The sequence below is a fragment of the Kogia breviceps genome, chromosome 3, assembly GCF_026419965.1.
Source record: "Kogia breviceps isolate mKogBre1 chromosome 3, mKogBre1 haplotype 1, whole genome shotgun sequence".
Lineage (NCBI taxonomy): Eukaryota > Metazoa > Chordata > Mammalia > Artiodactyla > Physeteridae > Kogia > Kogia breviceps.
In genome coordinates, this window is record NC_081312.1 from 33,010,606 (window position 1) to 33,032,880 (window position 22,275).

General features: G+C 40.3%; 1 protein-coding gene across 4 annotated transcripts in view; it reads left to right on the plus strand.

Moving 5' to 3' along the window:
* Positions 1 to 22,275, plus strand: part of DCAF5 (DDB1 and CUL4 associated factor 5) — a 104,974-nt gene that overhangs the window by 66,227 nt on the left and 16,472 nt on the right. For all 4 annotated transcript variants that reach the window (XM_067028270.1, XM_059056747.2, XM_067028271.1 and 1 more), the window contains one exon: positions 13,773 to 13,839. In XM_067028270.1, coding sequence (XP_066884371.1) covers positions 13,773 to 13,839 — 67 coding nt within the window. The remainder of the gene's footprint in view (positions 1 to 13,772; positions 13,840 to 22,275) is intronic.

The following is a 22,275-nucleotide window of genomic DNA, read 5'->3' on the forward strand; positions in this document are numbered from 1 at the left end:
TTCTCTTACCACAAATAAAATCAAATAAACCTATGGCTTTGGCCATTTCCAAAGAAAACTTTTCCTGTTTGCTTTGGATAGTATTTGTGACAGGCTCTGGGTTTAAGTGATATGATCAAAGGTAAATTATATACCAATTGGCAAACCTTTTACTGAAAATAATCTTATAGAGGGCACATCACAAAATGGTTCAATCACATTTTTTTTTTCCCTTCTGACAAAGGTCAGGGAGAAATGAGAGCTGTGTTTGATTTAAATGTTAAATAGCAGTTTCTCTGCTGTTGCTGATCCAGGCTAGAGAGCCATCTGGTTTTTCTATGCTATTCAATACAGTTAGACAGGTGTGCCATTTACTGGAGAATAATTAATCAATTACTATGGGAGGAATCTTAGAACTGTGTAAATTGATCAGTACTCAGTGAATAATAGCTGATTGATACATCTCTCCGTCAGCAGATATTGGGGAATATTAACTGCTGTGCACACACACATACACACACTTTACACTTAAACACACGTATCATATACATATATTTTACTTAGAGAAGTGGAGCAGAGAAATTGAGCAGAAAGAGATTTCTCCGTTAGCAAAGAACCTAAGACATATTCTGCGTTTTTTTTTTTGGAGTATATCAGTAGATGGCCTGTTCCTCCTGCATGCTAGAACTTTTTCCTCTTTTTAACGTATATTTTGGGTGGGTGAGAAGTGGGAGGCATTTTTTTGGTTTCAGGAGTTCTTGGAGGGGATGCTGGGCATTATAGCAGTCTACCAGAATAGGGAGTATTATGTGAGTGACTGTTTTCTCTAAAGGTTAATAGAGTGACAGAGGACATGTGGGCAAATAAGATAGTGACAGGGTGCTAATATGGGGTTTTTTTTTGTTTTCTGTTTTTTTCTTTTTGTTTGTGGTTGGTGGTGGTGGTCATGGTGGTGGTTCCTTGTAAATCTGTTAAGAGGAGCAGTTTTTGCTCTGTCCCTGTGCTTGAACAAATTAATATCTCCATACTGAAAGTGGATTAGATAAAATGCACTGGCCTCAGGTTAGCTCTACTTAAGATGAATGGGCTGCATCAAGATCAGTAAACAGGCCTCCCTCTTGGGCTATGGAATGAATGAACAGTGAGAGATGGGGTTAGAGTGTAGCCAACCTTTAACCTTTGTGGCCAGCTGGGAAGGATTGTGGATGGTGTGGATCCACACAACAACTTATGCTCATTTTTGCGTTGGTATCACCCATCTTACCCACAAAGCCAAGTTAAAATTAAGTATTTCTTCCACTCTCTGATCTGAAGTAGGCTGTGGGTCTCCTACCTCCTCCTATCCCCCATGCCTCAAAGCATTTGGGGAAGTGGAGCTTCTATTGCCTAGATAATGGACTCCCTAAAACATTATTTCTCTTTCGGAGCCCTGCCCTATCTGTCTCTGTTAGGATACAAGGTGCAACTCTCATGTGAAGTGAGTTGGGGTTTTTTTAAATTAATTTATTTATATTTTACTTTTGGCTTCGTTGGGTCTTCGTTGCTGCGCGTGGGCTTTCTCTGGTTGCAGCAAGTGGGAGCTACTCTTCGTTGCAGTGCACGGACTTCTCATTGCAGTAGCTTCTCTTGTTGAGGAGCATGGGCTCTAGGCACACGGGCTTCAGTAGTTGTGGCTCATGGGCTCTAGAGTGCAGGCTCAGTAGTTGTGGCGCATGGGCTTCGTTGCTCCGTGGCTTGTGGGATCTTCCTGGACCAGGGCTCGAACCCTTGTCCCTTACATTAGCAGGCGGATTTTTAACCACTGCACCACCAGGGAAGCCCCCTGAAGTGAGTTTTTAATTTGTCACTCACCCCTCAGTCAGAGGCTTCAGCCTCCTTCAACCTGGGAGGAGAGGAATCTTTCCAGCTGCTCTGATGATGTTAAATATATCTCTGGACTCAGTCCACTTGAAATGATGTTTATTTCTGCAAAGGTTTAAAAAGAAAGGGAAGGGAGAGGAGGAGGGAGAGAAAGAAAGGAAGGAAGGAAGGAAGGAAGAGAGATAAAGGAAGATGGAAAGAGGAAGGGAGTGATGGAGGGAGGGAAAAGAGAAAAGAAAGAAAAGAAAAAGCTCCTCTGGCTACCTTGTGGTTTTTTTGTTGGTGGTGTTGTTTGTTTGTTTGTTTGTTTGTTTGTTTGCTGCTGCCACGCTTATGCAGGATCCTCAGTTCCCCAACCAGGGATCAAACCCGTGCCCCCTGCAGTGGAAGCACGGAGTCTTAACCAATGGACCGGCCCTACCTTGTATTTTAAAATAGCCCAGAGCTCTGTCTCTTCTCCTAGAATATTCTTCTGTTCTTTTCCCAGATAGCTATATAACTTGCTCCCTCATTTCCTTCAGGGCTGTACTCAAAATGCCATATTATCAGAGAGGCCTTCTGTGACTACCCTGTATAAAATGAAACTAACCACCCCCAACACTCCCTACATGCCATAACCTACTGTTTAATTTTTCTCTGTAATACCACCACTGGACACATTGCATACATATATTCTTTAAAATTTTTTTTCCCCTACTTACTCTTCACTCACATTATATATGCATAAAATTCTTTTCCTCTCCCCACCCAATGAAATGTAAGTCACATGAAGGTAGGGACAGGGTCTTTCTGATCAGTCCTTTCTCTGGGACAGTGCCCAACACTGTAGACATAGTAGACATTCAGTAAATACTTGTTTAATGAATAAATGGATGAACTCATTTTTATTTCACTCTCCCAGTGGTATCCTAGGCAGCCAACTTTTAATGTTGGAAGGGGCCCAGCAGACAACCAAGAAATGCCATAAATGAATTCCTCAGGGCAGTTTTGTGATTCCAGTGTGTGTGAACAGTTAAACAGTCTGACTAGCCGGCAGTGGGTCAAGACCCCCTCCTTGGAAATTATTCTGAGCTGTTCCCTTGTGGTGGCTGCAAGAGGAAGAAAGGGTCAGGAGTTGCCCTTGTCCCTGAGAGGAAGCCTGTACATGGTACTCATTTTCTACCTATTTCTGGAGCTGTCATATACTAAATCCAAGAGGCCTCCGCTCTGTGGGAGTTTTCTTCCTTCTAAGGCAGCCTTGTGCGTCAGCTTTCTGTCTGGGAGTCCCCTTTTACCTTTTCATGGCTTTCTCTGGTGAATAGTTGAGCAAATGGGAAAACACTGATCCTTTGCAAGGAAATAGTAAAACTTCTGATAAGCCCAGCCTTGGTTCACTCTTTTTTTAATATTTATTTTTTGTTTGTTTAGTTTGGGGAAGATATTGGGGAGGGGGGTGCACAGGGTAACAGGAATTCTCTATATGAAGTTTTATAGCCTCTTTTAAACACAGCATGAAATGATAAGCTGTTGAGTAATAAATATGTTTTATATATAAATTATTAGTGCACAGTTCTTTTGTGTTCCCTCGCCCATGTGTCTTAATTTGGGTTCAAGTTTCAGGTGCAAGTAATTTATTTGGAAATGCAGTAAATATCAGAGGAGTGGAAAAGTGAGATAGGGAAAAGAAGGATGATTTAGTGAGCCAACTACAACTGTGGACAATTGGAGTTTGATTCTGAGGGGAAAGGGTATATAGAACACACACTTCAGGGTTATTTATTCTACCTGGGATCTAGGCAGCTGGGATATGAGTCATTGCTGGAGCCTGTTCTCAGGGAGTTTTCATTCCCTAGAGTACTCTGCAGCCTCCTGAGCTTTCGAGAAGCCCTTAGGCAAAGAGATACGTATACTGGCAGTTGGAGATCAGGTACACTAAGCAGTAAGGCCTGAGGGACATGAGCAGGGTATGAAGGAGTGAGTTACCCATACTTCCTGTTTCTGTTAAAACGGTAGACTACATGAGCGCCATAGCTTTACCTTTACTCTTTCCTTTGCCTTTTTCTCCCACATCTTTACCTGTGGGTAGCTCAGGGCTCAAATCTATCTTGCCTTGACTTTTGTGAATCAGTAGGCACCTTATTTCTCATAATGGCACCTAGTGATCTCGACTTCATGGCAGGGTAGCTGTGTACCTACATGTATATTTTCTACTTGGTTTAAGCTCCTTGAGAACCCAGGTATTACCTTATATATCTTTGTAAACACCAGAGTGCCTGGCATATAAGTGCTTGGTTCATGTGTAATTAATGAATTTTTCCCCCTAACTATTGATAGTAGGTAGTTTTGCCAAACAGGCTGTGAAAGAAAAGCGTTTGGGCTCCTCAATTCCAACTTCCTAACTTCAAACAAGATAGTGTCATAAACTGCAGGGAGTTACTGGGTGGACCCTAAGTCAAGACAATGAGGGTTCATCTTTTCTTTTTTTCTTCTATTTTTAAGGGAAAAATATTTAAGTATATTGTAGTGATAAGTACATTAACATTGTTGTGTAACCATCACGAGCATCTATCTCCAAAAGTTTTTCATCTTGAACAAGTGAAACTCTGTACCCATTAAACACTAACTCCCGTCCCTCCCCTGCCCCCAGCTCTTGGTAACCACCATTCCACTTTGTCTTTATGAATTTGACTACTCACTTACTCTAGGAACCTCATAAGTGGAATCATACAGTATTTGTATTTTTGTAAGTGGCTTATTTCATTTCGCATAATGTTCAGGATTCATCCATGTGTCAGAATTTCCTTCCTTTTAAAATCTGAATAATATTCCATCGTGTGTATGCACCATGTTTTGTTTATACATTCATCTCTTGATGGACACTTGGGTTGCTTCCCTCTTTGGCTGTTGTGAATAAAGCTGCTATGAATATTGTTATATAAATATCTCTAAGAGATCCTGCATTCAGTTCTTCTAGCTGTATACCCAGAGGTGGAATTGATGAATCATATAGTGATTTTATTTTTAATTTTTTGAGGAACTATTTTCTGTTTTTTTGATAGTAACCATGCTAATGAGTGTGAGGTGGTATCTCCTTGTGGTTTTGATATTCATTTCCCTAATGATTAGTGATGTTGAACATCTTTTTGTGTGCTTATTGGCCATTTGTATATGGTCGTTGTACATTTCTTCTTTGGAAAATGTCTGTTCAAGTACTTTGCCCATTTTTAAAATCCTGAGGTCTTTGGTTTCTGTTGTTGAGGAAGCTTTTAAATTGAAGTGTAACACGATTAGACTTTGAGTTTCCGTATTTTCAACATACTTATGTAGTGACTCGTCAAGCAGCCATGAGCCAGCAGTTTAGGGACTTTCAGCTCTGTTCTGGCTTCCATCATTCCTTCACAGAGTAATCATAGAATCTTAGAACTAAATGAGCCTCAGAGGGTATCGTAGTCTGTTATGGCTGCCATAACAAAATACCATGGACTGCGTGGCTTATAATTTCAGTAATTTCTTTCTCACAGTTCTGGAGGCTGGAAGTCCAAGATCAGGGTGCCAACCTGATTGGGTTCTGGCGAAGGCCGTTTTCCTGCTTGCAGTCTACTGACTTCTCACTGTTTCCTCACATGTTGGAAGGGACTAGGGAGCTCTGCCGGGTCTCTTTTACAAGAGTGCTAAATCCCATTTATGAGGGCTCCACCCTTAAGGCCCAATCACCTCCCAAAGGCCCCACCTCCTAATATTATCACATGGGGCATTAGGATTTGAACATGTGAATTTGGGGGGACACAAACATTCAGACCATAGCAGTGAGCAACCAAATGAGGAAACTGAACCCACTTCTTTTTCCACTGTGCCCTGAGCCAAATCACCTAGCCTCTGTGGATAGCATTTTCTTCATCTTTGAACATGAGTTTCTTTCCCTCCTTTCTCATGTTATTACCAGTGTTTTGAAGACTGGTAAATTGATTTTTAATGATTACAAAGTATTTAGTAATGTATTCATTAGGCATGAGGTTATGTATATGTTGGACTTACACTTTTTGGATGTTTGCAGTGTCATTTTTAAGTCAGAAATTTTCTTTTTTAAATGGAAATGCATTTCTTTTATTTATTTATTTATTTATTTATTTTACTTCTGGCCGTGTTGGGTCTTCGTTTCTGTGTGAGGGCTTTCTCTAGTTGTGGCAAGCGGGGGCCAGTCTTCATCGCAGTGCGTGGGCTTCTCACTATCGCAGCATCTCTTGTTGCGGAGCACAGGCTCCAGACGCGCAGGCTCAGTAGTTGTGGCTCACAGGCCTAGTTGCTCCGTGGCATGTGGGATCTTCCCAGACCAGGGCTCGAACCCATGTCCCCTGCATTAGCAGGCAGATTCTCAACCACTGTGCCACCAGGGAAGCCCAGAAATTTTCTTTAGAAAACCGTAGGCCTTTATTTTTCTAGGGGAATAAGCAGATGGGACCAAAAGGCAGGAAGTAATGCTGACCTAAACTTTAAAGCAAAACACTTTGGAAATAAATGCACTCTCAGAAATTGCTCACTGGTTGCTATTAGACAGCGCACTTATGAGTCCTAATTAAAATAGATCTGGCTTAGTGTCTTCTCTTTCTGAGATCAGGCAGTTTGAAGCTGCCTCATAAAAGGGGATTGCTTATGTCTCTGTCATTAACTCATAGCTGGGTTGGCAGTGGCTTCCTGCTCAAAGATGTAGATAACAACAGAGAAGTTCAGGATGCTTGGGCTTGCATAAAAGATCTCTGGGAAGCTCCTAAATTTTAAAAAAATTTTTGAGAGATTGGTTCAAGATGGCAGAGCAGAAAGACGTGCTCTCACTCCCTCTTGTGAGAACAACAGAATCACAACTAACTGCTGAACAGTCATCAACAGGAAGACACTGAAACTCACCAAAAATGATACCCCACATCCAAGGACAAAGGAGAAGCCACAATGAGACAGGAGGAGGGGCGCAATCACAGTAAAATAAAATCCCATAACTGCTGGGTGGGTGACTCACAAACTGGAGAACACTTATACCACAGAAGTCCACCCACTGGAGTGAAGGTTCTGAGCCCCACTTCAGGCTTCCCAACCTGGGGGTCTGGCAACAGGAGGAGGAATTCCTAGAGAATCAGACTTTGAAGACTAGCGGGATTTGATTGCAGGACTTTGACAGAACTGGGGGAAACAGAGACTCCACTCTTGGAGGGCACACACAAAGTAGTGTGCGCATCGGGACCCAGGGGAAGGAGGAATGACCCCATAGGAGACTGAACCAGACTTACCTGCTAGTGTTGAAGGGTCTCCTGCAGAGGTGGGGTGTGGCTGTGTCTCACCATGAGGACAGGGACACTGGCAGCAGAAGTTCTGGAAGTACTGCTTGGTGTGAGCCCTCCCAGAGTCTGCCATTAGCCCCACCAAAGAGCCCAGGTAGGCTCCAGAGTTGGGTCACCTCAGGCCAAACCAGCAGGGTGGGAATCCAGCCCCACACATCAGCAGACAAGCAGATTAAAGTTTTACTGAGCTCTGCCCACCAGAGCAACAGCCAGCTCTACCCACCACCAGTCCCTCCCATCAGGAAACCTGCACAAGCCTCTTAGATAGCCTCATCCACCAGAGGGCAGACAGCAGAAGCAAGAACTACAGTCCTGCAGCCTGTGGAACAAAAACCACATTCACAGAAAGATAGCAAGATGAAAAGGCAGAGGGCTATGTACCAGATGAAGGAACAAGATAAAACCCCAGAAAAACAACTAAATGAAGTGGAGATAGGCAACCCTCCAGAAAAAGAATACAGAATAATGATAGTGAAGATGATCCAGGACCTTGGAAAAAGAATGGAGGCAAAGATTGAGATTCAAGAATTGTTTAACAAAGACCTAGAAGAATTAAAGAACAAACACCTAGAAGAATTAAAGAACAAACAAACAGAGATGAACAATACAATAATTGAAATGAAAACTACACTAGAAGGAATCAATAGCAGAATAACTGAGGCAGAAGACCAGATAAGTGATCTGGAAGACAGAATGGTGGAATTCACTGCTGCGAAATAGAATAAAGAAAAGAGAATGAAAAGAAATAAAGACAGCCTAAGAGACCTCTGGGACAACATTAAATGCAACCACATTCGCATTATAGGGGTCTCAGAAGGAGAAGAGAGAAAGTACCTGAGGAAATATTTGAAGAGATTATAGTCAAAAATTTCCCTAACATAGGAAAGGAAATAGCCACCGAAGTCCAGGAAGCTCAGAGTCCCAGGTAGAGGTAAACCCTAGGAGAAACATGCTGAGACACATAGTAATCTAATTGGCAAAAATTAAAGAAAAATTATTGAAAGCAACAAGGGAAAAATGACAAATAACATACAAGGGAACTCTCATAAGGTTAACAGCTGATTTCTCAGCAGAAACTCTACAAGCCAGAAGGAAGTGGCATGACATATTTAAACTGATGAAAGGGAAGAACCTACAACTAAGATTACTCTACCTGGCAAGGATCTCATTAAGATTCGACAGAGAAATCAAAAGCTTCACAGACAAGCAAAAACTAAGAGAATGCAGCACCACCAAACCAGCTCTACAACAAATGCTAAAGGAACTTCTCTAAGTGGGAAACACAAGAGAAGAAAAGGACCTACAAAAACCAACCCATAACAATTAAGAAAACGGTAATAGGGGGCTTCCCTGGTGGTGCAGTGGTTGAGAGTCTGCCTGCCAATGCAGGAGACACAGGTTTGTGCCCCAGTCTGGGAAGATCCCACATGCCGCGGAGCAGCTGGGCCCGTAAGCCATGGCCGCTGAGCCTGCGTGTCTGGAGCCTGTGCTCCGCAACGGGAGAGGCCACAACAGTGAGAGGCCCGCATACCACATAAAAAAAAAAAAAAAAAAAAAAAAACGGTAATAGGAACATAAATGTGAATGGATTAAATGCTCCAACCAAAAGACACAGGTTCGCCGAATGGATACAAAAACAAGACCCATCTATATGCTGTCCACAAGAGACCCACTTCAGACCTAGGAACACATACAGACTGAAAGTGACGAGATGGAAAAAGATATTCCATACAAATGGAAATCAAAAGAAAGCTGGAGTAGCAATACTCATATCAGGTAAAACAGACTTTAAAATAAAGAGTTCCTTGTTACAAGAGACAAGGAAGGACACTACATAACAATCAAGGGATCAATCCAAGAAGAAGATATAACAATTATAAATCTATATGCACCCAACATAGGGGCACCTCAATACATAAGGCAACTGCTAACAGCCTTAAAAGAGGAAATCAACAGTAACACAATGATAGTGGGGGACTTTAACACCTTACTTAAACCAATAGACAGATCGTGCAAACAGAAAATTAATAAGGAAACACAAGCATTAAATGACACAATAGACCAGATAGATTTAATTGATATTTATAGGACATTTCACCCATAAACAGCAGATTACACTTCTTCTCAAGCATGCAAGGAACATCCTCCAGGATAGATCACATCTTGGGTCACAAATCAAGCCTCAGTAAATTTAACAAAACTGAAATCATATCAAGCATCTTTTCTCACCACAACACTATCAGATTATAAATCAATTACAGGGAAGAATAACGTACAACACACAAACACATGGAGGCTAAACAACACGTTACTAAATAACCAAGAGATCACCGAAGAAATCAAAGAGGAAATAAAAAAATACCTAGAGACAAACGACAGTGAAAAAAAGACGATCCAAAACCTATGGGATGCAGCAAAAGCAGTTCTAAGAGGGAAGTTTATAGCAAGACAAGCCTACCTCAAGAAACAAGAAAAATCTCAAACAATCTAACCTTACACCTAAAGCAACTAGAGAAAGAAGAACAAACAAAACCCAAAGTTAGTAGAAGGAAAGAAATCATAAAGATCAGAGCAGAAATAAATGAAATACAAACAAAGAAAACAGTAGCAAAGATCAATAAAACTAAAAGCTGTTTCTCTGAGAAGATAAACAAAATTGATAAAACATTAGCCAGACTCATCAAGAAAAAGAGGGAGAGAACACAAATCAATAAAATTAGAAATGAAAAAGAAGTTAAAACAGACACTGCAGAAATACAAAGCATCCTAACAGACTACTACAAGCAACTCTATGCCAATAAAATGGACAACCTGGAAGAAATGGACAAATTCTTGGAAAGGTATACCCTTCCAAGACTGAACCAGGAAGAAGTAGAAAATATGAACAGACCAATCACAAGTAATGAAATTGAAAATGTGATTAAAAATCTTCCAACAAACAAAAGTCCAGGACCAGATGGCTTCACAGGTGAATTCTGTCAAACATTTAGAGAAGTGCTAACACCCATCCTTCTCAAACTCTTCCAAAACATTTCAGAGGAAGGAACACTCCCAAACTCATTCTGTGAGGCCACCATCAGCCTGATACCAAAACCAGACAAAGATACTACAAAAAAAAGACAATTACAGACCAATATCACTGATGAATATAGATGCAAAAATCCTCAACAAAATACTAGGAAACAGAATCGAACAACACATTAAAAGGATCATATACCATGATCAGGTGGGATTTATCCCAGGTATACAAGGATTCTTCAGTATAAGCTGATCAATCAGTGTGATACAGCATATTAACAAATTGAAGAAGAAAAAACATATGATCATCTCAATAGATGCAGAAAAAGCTTTTGCCAAAATTCAACACCCAGTTGTCTCCAGAAAGTGGGCATACAGGGAACCTACCTCAACATAGTAAAGGCCATATATGACAAACCTACAGCAAACACCTCAATGGTGAAAAACTGAAAGCATTTCGTCTAAGATCAGGAACAAGACAAGGATGTCCACTCTTGCCACTATTATTCAACATAGTTTTGGAAGTCCTAGCCACAGCAATCAGAGAAGAAAAAGAAGTAAAAGGAATACAAATTGGAAAAGAAGAAGTAAAGTTGTCACTGTTCGCAGACAACATGATACTATACATAGAGAATCCTAAAAGATGCCACCAGAAAACTACTAGAGCTAATCAATGAATTTGGTGAAGTAGCAGGATACAAAATTAATGCACAGAAATCTCTTGCATTCCTATACACGAATGGTGAAAAATTAAGGAAACACTCCCATTTACCATTGCAACAACAAGAATAAAATACCTAGGAATAAACCTACCTAGGGAGACAAAAGACCTGTATGCAGAAAACTGTAAGACACTGATGAAAGAAATTAAAGATGATACATATATATGGGGAGATATAGCATGTTCCTGGATTGGAAGAATCAATATTGTGAAAATGACTATACTATCCATAGCAATCTACAGTTTCAGTGCAATCCCTATCAAATTACCAATGGCATTTTTTACAGAACTAGAACAGAAAAATCTTAAAATTTGTATGGAGACACAAAAGATCCCCAAATAGCCAAAGCAATCTTGAGGGAAAACGACAGAGCTGGAGAAATCAGACTCCCTGACTTCAGACTATACTGCAAAGCTACAGTAACCAAGACAATGTGGCCCTAGCACAAAAACAGAAATATAGATCAATGGAACAGGATAGAAAGCCCAGAGATAAACCCACGCACCTGTGGTCAACTAATCTATCACAGAGGAGGCAAGGATATACACTGGAGAAAAGACAGTCTTTTCAATAAGTGGTGCTGGGAAAACTGGACAGCTACATGTAAAAGAATGAAATTAGAACACTCCCTAACACCGTACACAAAAATAACTCAAAATGGATTCGAGACCTAAATATAAGACTGGACACTATAAAACTCTTAGTGGAAAACATAGGAAGAACACTCTTTGACATAAAGCACAGCAAGATCTCTTTTTGATCCACCTCCTAGAGTAATGGAAATCAAAACAAAAATAAACAAATGGGACCTAATGAAACTGAAAACCTTTTGCACAGCAAAGGAAACTATAAACAAGACGAAAAGACTACCCTCAGAATGGGAGGAAATATTTGCAAAAGAATTAATGGACAAAGGATTAATCTCCAAAATATATAAACAGCTCATGCAGCTCAATATTAAAAAACCAAACAACCCAATCGAAAAATGGGCAGAAGACCTAAATAGACATTTCTCCTAAGAAGACATACAGATGGCCAAGAAGCACATGAAAAGCTGCTTAACATCACTAATTATTAGAGATATGGAAATCAAAACTATGATAAGGTATCACCTCACACCAGTTTGAATGGGCATCATCAGAAATGCTACAAACAGCAAATGCTGGAGAGCGTGTGGAGAAAAGGGAACTGTCTTCCACTGTTGGTGGGAATGTAAATTGTTACAGCCACTATGGAGAACAATATGGAGGTTCCTTAAAAAACTAAAAATAGAATTACCATATGACCCAGCAATCCCAGTACTGGGCATATACCCAGAGAAACCCATAATTCAAAAAGACACATGCACCCCAGTGTTCATTGCAGCACTATTTACAGTAGCCAGGTCATGGAAACAATTTAAATGCCCATCAACAGACGAATGGATAAAGAAGCTGTGGTACATATATACAGTGGAATATTACTCAGCCATAAAAAGGAAGGAAATTGGGTCATTTGTAGAGATGTGGATGGATCTAGAGACTGTCATACAGAGTGAAGTAAGGCAGAAAGAGAAAAACAAATATCATATATTAACACATATATGTGGAACGTAGAAAAATGATACAGTTGAACCGGTTTGCAGGGCAGAAATTGAGACACAGATGTAGAGAACAAACGTATGGACACCAAGCGGGGAAAGTGGCGGGCTGGGGGGAGGGGGTTGGTGTGATGAATTGGGAGACTGGGATTGACATATATACACTAATATGTATAAAATGGTTAATAAGACCCCTCTGTATAAAAAGATAAGATAAAATTGAAAAATTCAAACAAAATTTTTTTTGAAAAATTGTGGTAAAATATACATAACATGGAACTTACCACTAAAACCATTTTAAAGTGTACAGCTTCATGGCATTAAGTACATTCACATTGTTGTGTAACTATCACAACTGTCCATCTCCAGAACTTTTTCATCTTCCCAAAGTGAAACTTTGTACTCCTTGAAGAGTAGCTGCCCATTTCTCCTTTCCCCCCAGTCCTTGACAACTACCATTCTGCTTTCTGTCTCTATGAATTTGACTACTATTGGTTCCTCATGTAAGTTGAATCATACAAAATTTGTCTTTTTGTGTATGGCTTATTTCACTTAGCATAATGTCTTCAAGTTTTACCCCTGTTGTAGCATGTGTCTGAATTTCCCTTTTAAGGCTAAATAGTATTCCATTGTATGGATATATACCACATTTTGTTTATGTGTTCATCCATTGATGGACATTTAGGTTGTTTGGCTGTTGTGAGCCTTGTTCTCTGAACAGTGGTGTACAGATATCTCTAGTCCCTGCTTTCAATTCTTTGATACATACCTAGGAGTAGAATTTCTGGGTTATATGGTAGCTCTATGTTTAACTTTTTGAAGAACCTCCATACTGTGTTCCACAGTGGCTGCACCATTATATAGTCCCACCAGCAATGCGCAGTGGGTGCCAACTTCTCCACCTCCTCACCAACACTAGTTTTCTGTTTGTTTGCTTTTGGTAATCGCCATCCTAATGGGTGTGAAGTGGTACCTCATTGTGGTTTTCATTTTCATTGCCATAATGATCAGTGATGTTAAGCATCTTTTCACGTTATTGGCCATTTGTATATTTTCTTTGGAGAAATGTCTGTTCAAGTCCTTTGCCCATTTTTAAATCAGGTTGGTTGGTTGTTACCAAGTTTTAGCCAATTAGCCTTTTGATTTGCAAATACTTTTAAGAGAGTGTTTGCTGTGTGGTGCCTTATGAATATATGTTCATTTATCTTGTTTATTTTAAAAAACCTTTTTCTGTATAGATAGATAGGTAGATAGATTATCAATCAATACATAAGTAATAAATAGATTTTTTTTTTGTTCCAACAGTATATCCTTTCAGGCTCTGATGACTTCAACCTGTACATGTGGAGAATTCCTGCAGATCCAGAAGCAGGTGAGTATATCCTGAGTATGAACCTGCTGCTAATGTTGACTCTATTGACCTCCTGCATGCTGTGCCCTGAAAGGGCAGATCTGTAGCAGTGGAGGAAAATGTTTCTCTTTTAATACAAAAAATTTTTTGGAAAGTGACCAAAATAAATTGTAAAATAAAAATTAGAAGCCAGATTTAGCTATAACCTTCAAGCATACCTTTATCTGACATAATCATGCTCAGATTTTTTTTCTCCTAAGAACTTTTCTTTAGACTTCATAGATCTCCTTTATGTCCATTTTCCTCTCTCCTGTTTCACACTTGGAGTATTACCTTGCTTTTTACATGCTTTGCCTTTATTATTCATGGGCACATTCCTGCTTATGACTCTACAAACAGTTGTTAGTGCCTCTGCCTTTCTTTTAGCCTCCTTGGTGATGTTAGGTAAAGGGAAACTTTCTTTGTTGATGGACAGATATACTCCCTGGAGTTTGGCTAACCCCAGACATGAGAGAAATTAGGAAGAAATATTTCTGCTTTTGCTGTCGATGTATTCTGAAAAAGAGCCTGCTGCTTTCCATAAATTTGGATTTAGGCCATCTGAGCTTTCAGGCAGCGTGGACCATTCTTCATTCTTGATAATTGTGTCCTCACGTGCTCAGATGAGTGTTATACTGGTTGCTTCCTACTGGTAGAAAAATGTCTATTTTTTGTTCTCAGGACAGCTCAATACAGCCATCTGCTCCAGGTGATGCATGGCATCAAACTGGAAGATGGCCATCAGGAAAGTAATAGTGGACTGTACTGATTATATTACACAAAATGTGTCTAGTGCTCAGAGTTTAGGAAAGTTGTTGGCTTGCCTATTGCTGAATTAACAATATTGTTACCAAACATCTGCCTTTCAAAACTTGTTGAGGCTTACTTTTGGAAACTATGCTGTTGCTGTGGTCTGGTTACTAAACAAGTTACAAAAGGCCTTTTTCCCCTTCTGGAATTTGGAAAGCATGAGTGAAGCATCTTACCTTTGAAGCACAACCAGATGGGACAGCAACAGTCTATCTGAACAAAAAGTGATGTTCCAGCACTAGAGATAGTTCTGTATTAAGTCTCCCACCCCCGTAAGTCCTAGATTGATTAGCTGAGAAATAATCTTTGGGCTTAATTGTATCTTTTACCTGATCTTAAAAAGCTTTTCATTATTAAGTCAGTGTGGCTTTTAAAACAGAAAGTGGATCATCCCCTCCCCCAGGACTGTTCTCTGGAATCTTTTTCATGTTTGTAATGAGAGAAGGGGGAACAATTAGCAGTAGTATTGTAGATTTTTTCACCTCCTGCTGATTTCTGTACTGATTTAGGATATGGGCCACTGTTAGGCTGTCTTTATATGTAGATGGGTATGCAATCTCTGGGTTGGCAGGGACTGTCATAGCTGATTTAGGATTCCAATATCAAAACTGGGAAATGGGTGCCTGGACCTTCCAAGCTTTGTATAGGCACAGCTGGTTTAAAGGAATCCATTTCTAGATTCTCAAATTCCATATGTATTATCCTTTCCCACCTCCCCTTTTCCCTTTGTCCTTCCCCCACTTTACAGAAAAACAAACAAACAAGCAGACAAACAAAAAACACCAGAAAATTGGAAGTACTCCAGAAATTTCTGGCCACTTGAACCTTGGCATGGTGCATTGCCCTTAAGGTGTAAAAACCTCTAAGGTGCCAAAAAAAGCTGAAGTATCCTTTAATCATAGGGCTATAACCCAACCCTCCACCATCTTCTACCTTATCTTCTTATGCACTTACAATAAATTGCTCCTTTTTATAATAATTGGTTTTTATAAAACATTAAAAGTATATCTGTTTTGATCAGTTGTGTTCCAGTAAGTATTGTAATGGTAACTCAAATCCAATACAGAAATGTTAACACTTAGAGCCTTACAGTCACAGTAAATAAAATTTTAAATTTGTAATTATGTTTTTATTGGTGAAACTGTGATAGATTTTCATCAAAATATATTAGGTTGAAATTTGGGGGGAGGTAGGTAAAGTAGAAATATTATTTCAAGGAGGAAAAGGGAATGATGTAAAATTTCTATTAAAAAATAAATTGTTAGACGTCAGATTCCATGTAGGATGCAGTAGGTAGCTCCCATTGCAATAAGTACAAAATTCAAATTACAAAAGCCGTATTTTTAAAGATGTCAGAGAGCTACGGTTACAAAGTCTGCGAGGAGAACTAAAGTTCAGAAGAAGGAAGAGCCTTCCTAACTGAGCAGAAGGTGCTGACCATGTTCTTTCCCGAGGGCATCTGTGCACAGGCTGTAGTTTGGGCTGCCATGGACAGACTCTACCGGGGTCAAAAGAAATCAGAGTTTTCGATGGCCACATGTGTTGATAGGATAGACTGGATTCTAGAGGAACCCCAAACTCATGACCCGTCTTCCCTATAGGACATTTGCTGGGTGCTGGGGTTGCCCTGGGAGCTAGGGGGCTAGGCTGGAAAGCAGAATGAAATGCACACAGTATACAGTGCTTAGGAGACAAAGTTCCCCTAGTGGGAGGGTCCTGCTCCACAGGGCATTTTGAACCTACTTGGGAAAGGTTGATAAAGAGGTAAGATTAAAACCTCCAAAGAACAGAATGTTCAGAGCAGAGAACAGAGGTTTGACAGGCTCTCCATCAAAAGCCCAAAAGGGCTACACTTGAGGATGGAGCTGGGCCAGAAAGGCCGAGTGTAATATCCTACAATCTCCTGGTACATAAGTAGGACACGAACTTCCATTAGTAGAAGAAATCTGCAACAAGCACCCTACAGGTCTTGCCTTTGAGACATTTGAAACCAGAAGTAGACTTAGGACTTCCCTGGTGGTCCAGTGGTTGAGAATCTGCCTTCCAATGCAGGGGACACGGCTTCAGTCCCTGGTCAGGGAACTAAGATCCCACATGCCGCGGGGCAACTAAGCCCACACACCACAACTAAAGAGCCACCGTGCCACAACTAGAGAAAAGCCCTCGCACCACAACAGAAGATCCCGCATGCCTCAACGAAGATCCCGCATGCCGCAGCTAAGAACCGATGCAGCCAAATAAATATTTTTTAAAAAAGAAGTAGACTTACTCAACCCGGTGCTGACCTGGTTCCTCTGACTGCGTTGAAGGTGATCAGCCCCTTCTTTTCTCAAGAGTGGAATGGGTAAATGCATATGGAGGAAACAGCTTTCATCTCTGTTTTAGTTTGCTAGGGCTGCCATAACAAAATCCCATAGACTGTAAACATCAGAAACATATTTTTTCACAGTTCTGGAGGCTAGATGTCCAAGATCAAGGTTCTGACAAGTTTGATTTCTCCTGAGGCCTCTCTCCTTCGGCTTGCAGATGACTGCCTCCTCATTGTGTTCTCACATGGTCTTTTCTCTGTGTACACACATCGCTGGTGTCCCTTCCTCTTCTCATGAGGACATCAGTCTTATTGGATTAGAGTCCTTCCCTTATGACTTTGTTTAACCTTAATTATCTCCTTAAAGCCCCTCTCTCCAAATGGTCACATTGGGGGTTGGGGCTTCAACATATGTATTTGCAAGAGGCACAGTTCAGTCCATAGCAATCTCCATGGTTCTTTATCCTCAATGTCCAGCATACAATAAAAAAATTATGAGACATGAAAATGTGGTCAGTAATCAAAAGAAGCCAACCCACAATATTATCTAAATATTGAAGTCAAACAGGAACTTGAAATATTGTAAATGTGATAAAGAAAATAGAAATGATGGATGGACAAAATGGATAAAAAGATGGAGAATTTCAACAGAGAATTGGAATCTACCTAGAAAAAAAAATCATGTAGAACTGAAAAATATGTCTAAAACTAAGAATTTTTTGGATTTGTTTAACCATGAGAGGACAGGCTTGGTGAATAGAAGACAGGTCAATAAAAGACATTCAAACTGAAGGACGATGAGAATGGAGAATGGAAAAAGCAAAACAGTGTAAGAGACAAGTGGGACACAGGTGATCTAACATATGAAGTTGAAATCCCAGAAGGATAAGAGAGAGAAAGTGAAGCAGAGCAATATATGAAGAGATAATGGCTGAAAGTTTCCAGAACAAATGAAATATGCCAATTCTCAGATTCAAGAAACTCAGTAACCACAAGCAGAATAAATAAATACAACACACCTAGGCATATCATGTCAAACTATTGAAAATGAAAGATAATGAGAAAAAGCCCAAAAGCAGTCTGAGAAAATGGACAAATTACCTGTAAATAAGCAACAATAAGATTGATGGTCAAATTATGGAAGCCAGAATATAATAGAATGATATCTCTAAAGTGCTTAAAGAATTAAAACCTGCCAACCTAGAATTCTAGGGAACCTAGAATCCAGGGAAAATACCTTTCAAAAATATAATTAAAATAAAAGACATTTTAGAAAAAAGAAATTATAGAATTTTAATATAATCACTTAGCAGCCCTCAGTGAATTAATGCCTCTAAACATTGAGCATCTGCAGTTGTTCACATCACAAAAAAGAAAGGCAACTAGACATTAAGAGTCTTCCTGATGAAGAAACACGATGGTGCTTACGGTCTTGGAAAATAAAACAACCCTGAATCTAATCAGACCTCAGGATCCAGCTTTCAATTTGCATGTAGCACAGAGGACAGAGGAGTGTCCCGTACTACGTTGTGAGGATACAATCCATAAAGTCCAGACTATCGGAAACTATAGGTCAAATGATCTGTGTTCTTCAACAAGTATTTACATTTTGATGAGAAAAGGAAGGATGGACAGGAGAAAATCTATTGTATAAGAAACACAAAAGATATATTAAAACAAAGAACAGGCAAAACTAAAGTATTTAGAAGGGAATTCCCTGGCAGTCCAGTGGTTAGGACTCTGAGTTTTCACTGCCGAAGGCCCAGATTCGATCCCTGGTCAGGAAGCTAAGATCCCACAAGCTGCATGATGTGACCCAAGAATAAATAAATAAAGTATTTAGGAATGCATACTTGGATGAATAAAATTATTTTAAAAAGCAGGGAAGCGATTAATGTACAAGTCAGGGTACTGATTTCTTTAGGAGAGGGAAGGGGTTGTAATAGGAATGAAGCACATAGAGGTCTCTGAATGGCCAGGAAAAATTCCATTTCTTGACACCTGGGTGCTGGTTATACAGGTGTTCACCTTTAAAAACTTCATTAAGCTATACTTTTTTTTTTTTTTTTTTGTGATACGCGGGCCTCTCACTCTTGTGGCCTCTCCCGTTGCGGAGCACAGGCTCCGGACGCGCAGGCTCAGCAGCCATGGCTCATGGGCCCAGCCGCTCCGCGGCATGTGGGATCTTCCCGGACCGGGGCACGAACCCGTGTCCCCTGCATCGGCAGGCAGACTCTCAACCACCGCGCCACCAGGGAAGCCCAAGCTATACTTTTTATGCTGTTTTCTGTATCCTTTTTATACTCCTTGATGAAAAAAGAAAAAGAAAAAAATTAGTGAACATTGGTCAAAGAATAAATACAAAAGAAATAAAATTCCAGATCAGTGGTCTGTAGAATTTTCTGTTCACATACATATCCCCACAATAATTTTTTTTTAGTTATAACTTACATATATTAAAGTACATTTTTATTTAGGAATAACTTAAACCCTCTGCTAGGTTGCCCCCCATGATAGTGTGCTTGTTGCCCCAGGTCAACTCCAGTGATTAGAAAGTTCTTATATGTAAGCTCTCTATTTTTAAATGTTGGCAATGCATAGTTTTGAAAAACATTTAGAAAGGTTCAGCAAGCCAAACATAACATAAAAGGGCTAAATGTGGCCTTGAGTTCTAGCTTTGAATGCTTAGATAACGAAAAGTCTGTCAGGAAATTCCTCATCTAATCTACTGCCATTTTGACTTAAACAAATCTGGAATAAGGCTGAGCTCGCTGTCTCTGTTCATGCCAGTTGAAAGTAAGATACTGAGGCAGGCTATGGGAGGAAGCTGGCTTGTTGTTATATGCCTTAATGGCATAATCAGATGACACGCAATATGCATTTATTGAATACCTGCTGTGTGCTTCTCAGTGTGAGCCAAAAGCAAGAGCATCTTTTTCTTCTCCATTTTCCTGTTCAGAAAGACTGACAATCACTGGAGAAATTTTTTTGCTACACAAACTCCAAAGAGGTGAAGTTTATTTATTATATAAACAACACAGAATTAGCCAGTTGGCTAAGTAATTCACATAGGGCTTCCTAGTGGGCTGAGGAAATCATTTCAAGATGTAAGACCTAATACCCACTGTAAAACTTCCTACCTGGAGGATTAGGCTCAATTTTTTTAGTTGATGTCAAATAATAACTCATTTCTCAAAACCTCTTTAAAAATCAGAGGAAGGAACTGGGGATTTTGCTGTAGCAAAGAAAAAGCCCATCAGAATATGTTTTACACCTATGAAGTATGTAGGAGGAGCATCTGTTTCTATGTGATAATTCCGAAGATAAAATAAACAGGCTGGCTGTTATGTATAGAGCCAGTATGGTGTATGGGAAGGAGCATTAGGCTTAAGATCATACCTGGATTCAAGTCCACAGTACTTCCAGTAACCAAATGAGTGAGTGATTCTAGGCAGGTTATATAACAGCAGTTGTCTGAGTCTCAGTTTCTTCTGTAAAATTGCTACCTCCACCCCCCGCCCTACCACCTCATATCGTGGATGATTTAACAGCCTTGGAGGCTTTTTGAAAACTAGGTGCTTTCAAATGTAAGACATTGTTATTGCTGTGTGTAAGATCAATGCCCATAGAGCCATAATTTCCAGAGCATTGCTGCCTAGGTAATGCAGTAACCTAGGTAAAATTACCTAGTAACCTAGGTAATAGAAGAAATGGATTTACATTTGGTAGAGGTTGGTGTCTCTGGAAAATATTCATATGGCCTTCTCCTTCCCTTTTCCCTAATTCTTGTTGGAAAGGACTTTAGGGTTTTCACTGATAGAGTTGCTTCCCCTGAGATATGCCTCTACACTAAGACCTTACTATTTATGGAAAGAAGCATAATGTAATAGAGTTGGTAGGCCTGGGTTTAAATTCCTGATGCATTCGTCTCTTAGTTGGAGGCTTTGGAAAAATTGTTTAATCTTGCCAAACTTTCTTCGTCTGTAAAATAAGAATATTAACAATGCAAACAATAACAACAGTAGTAATAATATCTGCTTTCTTAGGGATATTGTGAGGGTGCTCAGTAGCTACTAAATGTTGCTATTCCTCATTTTAAAAGCTTTCTCCCTTTTAACTTTCCTCTGAAAAACTCCTTAGAGACCAAGCCATGGTGCTCATCTGGTGCCCTCCTGAATGGTCAGTTGAGTTTTTCTTGCATGAAGGCTGCTCTTGACTCATCGGTAGTTTAAGAGCCGGGGAGTTATACGACAGATTTTTCCCTGAATAGGGGGGGAAACATGCAGCTTCACTGCCAGGTCACCGCAGCCACCCCCCACTGCCAGTAGGCTGATGAAGTTGGCTGGAAACAGCTGTAAATGCATTTCCATGGGCCTGCATATGTGTGCCTAACTCTGTCTCTCCTCCTTTTTCTAGACATGCATTTACTCTCAGTGAGTTAGGCCTGGGCATCTGCTTTTTCCTCCCATGTAATAGGAAGAACAGCTGTTTTTAATTGGCCACAAGTAGTTGGTTGCAAACACATGTGAAGTACAGATGAAAGAAGAACTTAGTGTAATTGACTTTTTTCGTACAATTAAGCGTTGCTGTCTGTAGAGCTCTTTGAGCTTTACTGACAGCACTGGCTGTCCCCATCTGGCTTTTCTTAACTCTTAAGTGGTTACAGGATCCCCAGGAGGCAGCCACTGCTCTCTCTGTATTGTCAGTACCCTGATTGTATTTCTCTTTATGGTTTGAAACTTGGAGCCCTGGGAGTGTTCACTTGGGCCTTTTGGAATTACCAAGAGGTTGTTGGGACAACTCTTTTTTTTTTTTTTTTTTTTTTTTTTGTGGTATGCGGGCCTCTCGCTGCTGTGGCCTCTCCCATTGCGGAGCACAGGCTCCAGACGCGCAGGCTCAGCGGCCACGGCTCACGGGCCCAGCCGCTCCACGGCATGTGGGATCTTCCCGGACCGGGGCATGAACCCGTGTCCCCTGCATCGGCAGGCGGACTCTCAACCACTGCGCCAACAGGGAAGCCCGAGACAACTCTTTTAGATATGTGAGGAAAAGAAAGAGTCCCTTGCCCCTCATGGCTCCTCATTAATTCTACCAGTGGAGTCAGGAATGAAATAGATTAATTGCCTAGACAGGTACTTACCAAACCTCATTTTGGTAGATAACAGCTTTAGCCTTCTGCTTCAAGCCTTGTTCCAGAGGAAATAATGAGATTTACTTTAATTTGTTCACTTACTGAGTATCCTTAGATAAAACATTATGCAAATCCTATGGGTGATGGAAAAATGAATACTTTCTTGCCT